We start from the raw sequence: 10,549 nt of genomic DNA, 5'->3' as shown, positions 1-10,549 counted from the left end.
TGAGATTCACAATATGCACTCAACCTATTTTTGTTCTACAGCAGTATATACTAACTGTGCATCTAGATCTTAGTTTAATTTAATGCGAAATGAAATGCATATGAATTGGCTGGCAAATTACTAATTACTAAGATTATAGTAGCATTCAATTGTTGTGATAAAGTCTGGTCACTGACTTGTACATCTGCGATTATGTTTAGAATCATGAAAATGTTTTACACTGCATTTTATCTTCTCATATATTGTAGCTGGTATGCAGAAATATTAACCTTGAATGAAGATAGATGAATTTTATCTGAGTTTGGATAAAATTCGAGAGGTTGAAGGTGTTTGTTGAGCTACATGTAACATACCCAAAGTATTGAAAATATATGAGATAACAGCTCCTAATTTATTTGCTTCTAGATTAGGGAGTCAATGTTTTTGTGAAAAACGTTACTGAAATCAAAGAATGTTTATCTGGATATTCACAAGCTGAACTAAAGCAAATCGATAAAGAACCTTGACACATGGCATTGATACTATATGCTGTCATAATAAGAAGCAACAAATTAATCTATACCTTAGCTAGTTGATTAATAAGAACAAGCCAAACTTTTCTACTTGACTAATAAGTATTTTGTGTAACATGACTATGCTTTTGTATACGCGAGCTTTTCAAAATGATGTTTGGGAACGTGTACCAAAATCCACTTTCAGAACTCTATTATGATCTAGCTGCATTCGTGGCTCTTAGGGGTTCGAAATGACACCATTGGATCTGCGATCACTTTCATACCGATGAACATTACATGTGGAAGTTTAATACGAAAGCATTGCCTTCAGACAAGGAAACCTGTCATGGGAGGCAATGGCAATTGGCAATGAGATTATGCACTGAATCATAGGCGTTTACACATTATGAGAGTTTTGTTATAATCCACAATGATACATCAGAATATAAATTCACGAGCTCATGTCATTTAAAAAACTTAAGTTTAACCACTTAAACATGATGGTTTGTGGAGGTGAATCTTGTGCTTTGCAACCCTATATTGAGGGTTCCAACTCATTATAATATTATGCATATTTTATGTTTGATATAATGCACATTAAGAGTTTGATCCTCTCGCTTTCTACACCTCATAGATTGAAAATTAATACAAGTTTGATGTTGTATTTACCTTCATGTTTTTGATATGATGTTTAGCTTCACATTTCTAAAAATAGGTGTTTAGGAATCACACTTCCACAAACTGCAACCTATATAGATATTCAACATGCACACACAGACTAAAGTTTATTTGTTTGTAAGGCTATATCTTATCAAAAATAAAAATACTCAAGGAATTAGGGTGCTTATATGTATGTAATACACCCAATGTTTTAGTATACCGAGGATGTCTCAAAGTTGAGTATGAAGATGAGTGCTCTTGTTTTAGAAAGTCATCAAGGTGTGAGTATGTGTCGACAAGGTATCTCGAGAGTGAAAACATGATGGGCTTGTCTGATAAATACAACTCTCTCTTTTTGGGCTATGTTTCGAGAGAACCATAAGGGAAACACAAGGTTCTGAGCTCAACATGTACATCCTGAGTCAAAAATGGTTGCTGACCTTGATGGACACATCCTAAATAGGGAGCATGTGAACACGGTGGGTACACCCTAAATCATGGAAACGTGACCGCAACACGTCATACATCCTTGATTATGTAGATGTGAAATACAACATCAATGCATGCATTCATAGGTTAAGACGACAAATGACTTGGGTGCATACATACATACATACATACATACATGATGCACACATACATACATACATGATGCATACATACATACATACATACATACATTATTACATACATACATGATACATACATACATCCATCCATCCATCCATCCATCCATACATGCTCGTGACTAACTGCTCCCAAATATTAAAGAGGGCAAGTGAGGGAATCGCGGAGAGGGACGGTGCAGGTCACATCGCTGATGGCGCGTTCGATCTCCACCGTCCAAGATGGATAAAAAGCTGACAACGTCTGTCAGAAGGAGCCCGACTCTGCGAAAAGGAGCCCGACTCTGCCACAGGGAGCCCGACTCTGTCAAAAAGGAGCCCCGCTGTCAGACAGCCTATGCAAGAGGGAGCCCGACTCTGTCAGAAGGAGCCCCGCTGTCATTCTTGTATAGTGTGATGAACTTTCTTGTATAGTGTGATTGTTTTGGAGTTACTCAATTTGTGAGACATTATTCCCATGGATGGTTGGAACTTGGCGTGCTATGTACCATAATATAAGCAAGTACTCTCAAGGATTCGAGGATCTAGTCATAGATATACATACCAACACATGTCAACCACCATGCACCCAAAGATGAAAATGTATGTAAATCATTATAGATCAATTCAATTCAATGTTTGCTGACATGTGTTTGTTTGTCTATCGTCTATTGCTATTGCACATTTGATTCATATGTTGTTTTCAAATAGAGAAGTTCCAACTCTCTCCATGAGTGTCATGAGGTTGAGTGCATGATATATGATTATTTAGATATATCCAATACCCATGACAAAGTTGTATTACTGTTTTGAACCTTAGAACATGAATTACATGTTTCTCCCTTATAATTAAACAAACATGTTGCTTTATATTATTAACAACATATATGTTCCATTAGAGCTTGTAGAAATCACATTATTCTTCGTAGCTTTTGATGCCTTTTTGTTACTACCAAATGTTTTTGCAATAAGGGGGACTTAAATTTAGATTTGGAGAGTGCACCATCCATGAGCTTTTTTTTTCACTCATTTGTCAATGGCATGTTAGAATTACATTCCATAGTTAAATCATTTTCTCACTAAAGAAGATTAACATCACATTATAAAATTTATCATATTCTCATTAGACATGATTTTGTTAATCTCATTGTTGATGGTTCTTTTCGTTGAATATGGCTTTCCCTTCATCTACAATGTTCTTCATGCAAATTAATTAACCATCTATTGCATTCACACCTAGAACTAATAAATGAATTACTCTTATTACTCGATTAGAATTGTCACGGTGAATGCATGTGGCAATAATTAGGAAGTATCTGTGAAACACCATGGTTGCTAACTAAATTCCAAATGAGTTGTAGCTAACAACTTATATATAACCCCCAAACCAACAATGAAATAAGATAGCAATTTATTTTGACTATAGTCAAACTGGACAATAATCAAAACAAATTTACTCACATTTTGAATGTTTATACAAACAAAGTTCCAATTTGCACAAGTATGCAATTAGTGTGTTATCCAAAACATTATAAATAATCAATGACAATTTTATATTTATACTTCCATATAAAACATGTGTAAACTCCTTTATTGACGACCAAAGACTAGCTTATATTGTTACGCATTGTATGTTGTTGAGTTAGATGTGCATTAGAGATTAAGAGATTCTCGAGGCCTATAATTAGGATAGTATGACCAATGCATTCTAAATTGAAAGTATCCATTGCATCAATCATAAAATGCACATCATGCAAGTGATGCAGAAAATTGGGTACAAAAAAACTAAGATATAGTGTGCCATGGATACCTTTTATAGTTGCAACGGCCAAATTGTTCTTATTTGATACTACAAGACTAAGAAAAATAAATAGATAGAAAGTCCATGGGAATCCATTGCTTCTGTGGGATTTGTAAGAATACATACTTATGAAAACGTTGGAAAAGAAGTTCAAGAAACAATTATAGATGAAATTTTACATTCGAATTGATAACATTTTAGCAATAGGGAAATTCTCCAATAATTTTGGCTAATGAGAAAGATCGAACAACCACGGTCCACGACATTGATGGACATAATATAATGTTAAGAATATCAAACACAAAATAAAATTAGCATATTGAGAAAAAGGAAAAACTTTGAAATTTCCCCTAAGTCTTATCTATTTCCCCAAACGTGTCAAAGTTAATATTATTTTCCAAATGATCAACCCAAACTCGAATATAAATATGTGTTATTCGATCAATAAAATGGCAAACTAACCCCGACTTTTAGCACTTCTCCCAATAATGAATTAACCACTAACCAGGCAAGCCATGTCCACTTGGAAAGCACATGGTTCATACCAAGGTCAAACCAATGTCGTGTCAAAAGTTGACATCCACGACCAAGTAGAACTAAACATTCTCCTTCTTGTTAGAAAAGTGCGATTTGTTTCTTCTAATGCTTGAAAAGTGTATGGTATATGACTCTGAATTGTTATGTCGTGATAACAGACTTCAAGAATATCATATATATTTTAACTCAACAATGTCTTATCCAGATAACAACATGGAGCAAGATATTAAGGTTTGTCATTGCGAAAAAATAATAATGCATACCATAAATTGGATGCACATGTCTATCAAGGAAAATAATGTCATGTTTTTTTAGTTGTAATAAACTATACAAGGCTCTAAAAATTGCAATTTCAACTATTGGTTGTATGAACATCAATGACCAATGGGCTTGTTATGTGAAAGGGAACTTCTGGGGTTTCCAATTTGTATAAAAGGAAGGGCAATAGCCGTAACATCAAAGGGGCCATCGTGAGCCATAACTTTGGGGTTACCTTTTGGTCCTTATTCTCTAACCTCTACATCCAGTAAGCGCCATTAGTATAGTGTTTTCACCTAATTATTTGAGATATATATGTTATTTCTTTTTAATAAATATCTATTTAATTGAGACACCTCTTATGTTTCATATACAATGATTGTCCATTTAATCGAGACTAACACGTGATTAAGTGTGTCTTAATTTGTATTAACTTAAGTGGTTGATGGCGTATGTTAGAGCGATGGTCTAACATAAGCATTTGATAAGGATAAAAGATATATGAAACAAGAAAGGAGAGAGAGAAAGAAGGGTATCAATCCACCCGACTATCCCTGAGTGAAGGGATCGAGACAGACTCGAGCCTCGATCAGCGTCCCATACCACCGTCGTGGCGTCAAGTCGTACATGGTGCTGGCATGCTCACTATAGGAGCTGACCCACCACAAAACAGAGTCTCGATGTAGTCAAGTGATGATCAAATGAGGGTAGCTAGGCCTCATATTTATAACAAGACCCAAGGGTCCCAAGCAAGTTCACACTTGGCCTAACAGGTTGTCTTAATCTCGAGGATTAAAAGTAATCCTCCCCTTCTTTACACTCTCGTTTAGCCCTCGCACTTATCCACATGCATAGAATACTACGGTAAATTCTCATCACGGGATATTATATGGTCATGCCCGTAACAAGTTAAGTGCTTTTATAAGTTGATGTATGACATAATCGTACCCATTGGGGAGTGACGTTCCCCAATAATCTAGTTAGCCCATTGAGAGGAAGGCAACCCTTTGGGACGTGGTAGTGAGCTAAGGAAGTGCAACACTCCAAGGCATCAATTATGTTAATCCCTACGGGAAAATGTGATTCGATGTCATGTATCTAATAAAATTCTTTAGACATCTACGAGGTTTTACAAACTAAAATGGTTATATTTAAATATGAATAAATACACACTCCTTTATCATTTATACATGCTTGCATATCTTAATAAGCAACATGTACAAAAAAGGTAGATGTCTAAAGAATCAACTGTCCTAAAACCCCTTCAACTGTAGATGGTATGCAATAATTAATACAAGCATGCTCTACACCGAATCGACCGCATAGTTGTTGGAACTTGGTTATGACAGTTACTATACTGTATGCCCTACGCCAAAATTCAATCAACCATCCTCATCTTTGTCAAAGTCTACACTGAATATCTAGCTTGCAAGGCGAATAGTTATGCCATTCTATCTCGGGACTTTCGAGCACCTTCAACAAAGTTCTTGCCACAACTCTCTTCTCTCCCTCCCCCTTTGGCCCCCGCCCCTTCTCCCCTGGCCCCAAACACACACAAACACAAAGGAGAGAAACTCGAGTCTGAAATCTTTCCTTTCCCTTGTTTTCCCGCCAGATTTTCACATACACGTAACACAGCTATGGCGATTCCTTCTTGCAATATTCGGTGGGGCGTCGACGCAGTCATCGTCTTCTCCTTCTGCTTCTTCTTCTCTCTTTGGCAATGGATTTGCGCGACAGGCTCGGCATGTCTGGATTTCCTGCCGTGATCAGAAAAGCGCAGGAGCTCGAACGCCTCAGTAAACTACAGTTCGACTCATCTGCCTTTGGTTTGGTTAGTATCTTTTGCGTCTCTCTTCTTTATCCATCTCGATCTTTAAAATCTCACTCTGCTATTTCTGGTTTTTTCTTTCACAAAGGGGGAGGTCTGCAAGGCCGTCTTATGTTTCGAGATCGCGTGTTCTCTGTAAGTGTTTTTCGTCTTCATACACACCTATTTTTCTTGCTTTTCTTTATAAAGCTTCTATTTGCGCATATGAACGTACATTTACGATTTTGTGTATAGTGACAAAACATATGAATAAAAGGTAGCTTTCAGTCTTGACCTTAATGATGCAGTGTATTCTTTCGTGCCAACACGGTTTATGATTTCGTTTAGAAACGACCAAAAGGCGATCAATGTGTCTGCGGTCCTAACATAGTGATACTTTTCTATATAATTAATCCGGAATGACTTATATAGTATTGTTTAGAATTATTCTTAAAGCTTGGTATAAGATATAGTCACCCAGACTTATCAATGAAATCTCCCATTTAAACACGCTAACATGCTTTATGCTATCGTTTAGAATGGTCTAAAGACACGTGAAATAGAAATTTTGAGATATTGCGGATAGTTAATGATATCTTGTAACGTGCAAGATATTTTTTTGGAAACCCTATGGTATTATGGCGTGTCTATAGGAATACTGCAGTTGTGTTTGCCAAAAATCGGAAAAGATAGCATATGACCTTTGAAATTGCTGATTTCAAATAACTTAATGAACGCCATAGATGATTCTAATTGCTATTTACTTCTCATCTCTTACAATGTTGCAAAATAATTTATGTGGATTGATTGGAACTTAGGCCCGTAAAGTGGAAGCAATGCTTATCATTAGTGAAGTATATAACTGATAATATATGATGGAAGTAATGTTGGAAGAATATAAAAATTTATATTGCTGCTTAGGATAACTTTATGACACAAAGCAAGTTGTCAAAAAGGTAATCAAATTTGAGAGGCCTTTGCTACTCAATTAAGGTAATTTACTCTATTTCAAATAAAGGACGAGGGGCATGGTCACTATGAATGTAATGCATCAGTATCCTCTACATCATCTCAACCAGGTTTTACTTGTATTCTGCTGTGATTATAGCCCTTGCATGATGCAAGAATAACATTGATGTGAATAAGCAACTAGTGCACATTTCTAATATCATATTCTGGCAATGGTGAAAGAACAAGATGGATTGATCTTTGGTTCTCGTACTTATTGATTGTTTTTTGTAAGGTTGCATGTTGATTTTGATCGACAAAAAGCTGTACGAGTAAGTGGATTATCAGAAAAGGCTTACATAAGATCTTTAACAAACCTGCAGAATGCTCTTGGTTTAAGGTTGGTTTTTCATATATGAGTGGACAGTTTAACGTTTTAAAGCATCCAATATAAATAATAGAGTAAATTTCAATTGCATCTTTTCAGGCCAGATTTGAATGTGCGGGAGTTAGCCATTCAGTTTGGCTGCGTGAGACTCATAGGTTCTGTTCATAAGACTTTGGCGGAGTATGTTTTTCAGTATTGGTTGTTTGGTCAGAATAAAAACCAACTCTTTATATATGCTTGGCTTCTCATGGATAGATTTTTGATTGAAGGTACAAAAAGAGGTTTATAGCTGCTTTGCCAGAATCACGCAAAGGGCATGCTGATTTTGGGCGTCCTGTGTTCACAGCTGTTGCATTTTTTCTCTGTGCCAAAAAGAATAAGGTATGCTTAAAGGGGTAGCACTTTCTTTATGTGTTCATGTCTTCATAGGAAGAAATAAGGTATCACTGCATTTTTATTTGGATTTGGGATATATAGTTATAGAGGATGGATTTATAGATGTATCAGTCAATTGCGTGCCATGCTGATGAATCAACTGCATCATTTAATGATTAAATTCAACCTTTGGAAGATGGCAAACATTACGTTTGTGTTGTTTGTGCAAAATATTCTTTAATAGAAGATGAGAGCCTGAAAACAGAGAGATGTTGATGTGTGGCCTCAGCTGGACATTATCCTATAAAAAATTAATATGGTGTTTTATTCAAAGCCCATTGAAGGAAGGTAACAAAACATTCACTGAAGGATGAAAAAAATTAGAGGCCTCTGCACTCCATCTGAAGTGTAAGTTTGAGATCGTAAATCACCATAACTGTGGAGATGTTATGAGTTTAAAATAGTGGAATAGCTTCATGATTAAGCATGGATGCTATTATTGCAAATTATTTTTAGATTTTGTTGAAGAGAAATTTTATAAGGTGCTGGATTATTTGCTTGTCATCCGATAATTTTGACAGCTGAAAGTTGACAAGATACGCTTAATAGAGATATGTGGTACCTCGGAATCAGAATTCACATCGCTGAAGAATGATGTGGCTGTACTCCTCATGGAAGTCGATTGCTCTTCTTCGTCTATCTTTAGCCCTCGAGGCAGTATTACATGGATGCCATGTGCCTTCTGTAAATGGGCCTCCATGTCCGCTTTTTTTCGAAACCATCTCCCCTCTTTTCTACACGAATCTCCCACAATACAGGTGCGACATTTGATACCTGTTGAGTCTCTTCCACACTTGAAGAGGGACATAGGGTCCACTACAACAATGGTGTCACATTTGCATTAGAAAAACCCAAAATATGCTTACATCAATAATGATTATAAGAATGGACATAAACTCACCATTTACTTTGATATCTTCAACACCTGGACCCACGTCATGCATGGGGTTCGTATCCATGCTCGAGTCTTGAGTAATGATGTTTTCAGCCTCCGTATCATTGGATTTGGGGCACCTAACACCCTTTCTTACATAAACCCTAAACCAACATTCAAGTTAGCACACAAACATTATTATTTATACACAATATAAAGTAGAGAAATGATTCATGCCATACTTCCCTTCATAGGGTATTGTTTCACCCCAATCTGCATCAAAGTCTATGAAGATCTTGGACCGACTAGCCATCTGTACAAAACATTTTTAGAAAGGCATTCATTACATTACTATTATTTAGGGAGAAAAAACGCAAAGAATGTATACAAGATTTTAGATTTGACATTCAAATGTGGGCATAAAAAAGAGCCCAATAATGCATGAATCACATGGGCAAATTCAAGCATTCAAATGTTGGCAAAATCAAAGTCATACATGTATTCAATCATACACAGCCCATGGGAGATCTTAAATGCACACATACATGTATTAAATCACAGCCTATAGAAGATCTTAAATACACACAAACATGTATTCAATCATACACATGCACACACATTCGCAGCCCATGGAAGATCTAAAATACACAAATACATGTATTCAATCATACACATGTATACACACACATTCTCAAATAAATGTATTCATCATACAACAAACACACACATTCACAGCCCAATGGGAGATCTTAAATGCACACATACATGTATTCAACCATCACACACACAAATGTATTCAATCATACACACACAGAAATGTATTCAATCATACACATGTATACACACACATTCCCAAATAAATGTATTCAATCATACAACAAACACACACATTCACAGCCCAAAGAAGATCTTAAGTACACACATACATGTATTCAACCATCACACACACAAATGTATTCAATCATACACACATACATGTATTCAATCATACACACACAGAAATGTATTCAATCATACACATGTATACACGCACATTCCCAAATAAATGTATTCAATCATACAACAAACACACATTCACAGCCCAAAGAAGATCTTAAATACACACATACATGTAACCCTAAACCCATCACACACATAAAAGTATTCAATCATACACACACATACATGTATTTAATCATACACATACACACACAAATATATTGAATCATACACACATACATGTATTTAATCATACACACATTTATGGTACCTATTAGAAGCAACCCTAAACCTAATAGAAAGAATATGATACCTAATAAAAACCAAAACCTAATAGAAGGAATATGATGCCTACCTCTGGACTGCAGGTGCATGCAGTGCGTCACCGGAGATGTTTGCAACGAGTGCTCGCAGACAGGTGGTGCGCCTCGCTCAAAAACCCTAAACCCTCAAACCCACGAATGACAGAAAATGACAGAAAATGACAGAAAATGGGTTTTTATACTTCCTTGAACATGAATGAGAAGGGCTCCCTTTTGACAAAATGGAGCCATTCTTTAATGAGTCGGGCTCCAAGGGAGCCCTTCTTTAATGAGGGAATCGCGGAGAGGGACGGTGCAGGTCGCACCGCTGATGGCGCGTTCGATCTCCACCGTCCAAGATGGATGTGGAATAGGCGCGAAAAAGCGCGGCACGTAAAAAGGGAGCCCGGCTCATACAAAATGGAGCCCGACTCATTAAAGAAGGGCTCCACTTTGTGT

At 36.5% G+C, this 10,549-nt stretch overlaps 1 protein-coding gene across 1 annotated transcript; it reads left to right on the top strand.

Annotated features, from left to right (window-relative positions):
• Nucleotides 1-6,011: 6,011 nt before the first annotated feature.
• On the top strand, nt 6,012-8,553 carry LOC147852824 (origin of replication complex subunit 6-like; the record flags this gene model as incomplete). The annotated part of the gene is made up of 6 exons (XM_087333298.1): nt 6,012-6,189; nt 6,275-6,321; nt 7,409-7,513; nt 7,601-7,681; nt 7,771-7,882; nt 8,458-8,553. Coding segments are annotated over exons 1-6 (552 nt in total), but the record flags the coding sequence as incomplete, so codon positions are not given.
• Between the last annotated feature and the right edge of the window lie 1,996 nt (nt 8,554-10,549).

The sequence above is a fragment of the Azolla caroliniana genome, unplaced genomic scaffold (assembly GCF_043228905.1).
Source record: "Azolla caroliniana isolate FFs.n. ecotype wild unplaced genomic scaffold, voAzoCaro1.0.p SCAF_17, whole genome shotgun sequence".
Lineage (NCBI taxonomy): Eukaryota > Viridiplantae > Streptophyta > Polypodiopsida > Salviniales > Salviniaceae > Azolla > Azolla caroliniana.
This window is presented reverse-complemented; position numbering and strand designations above follow the sequence as displayed.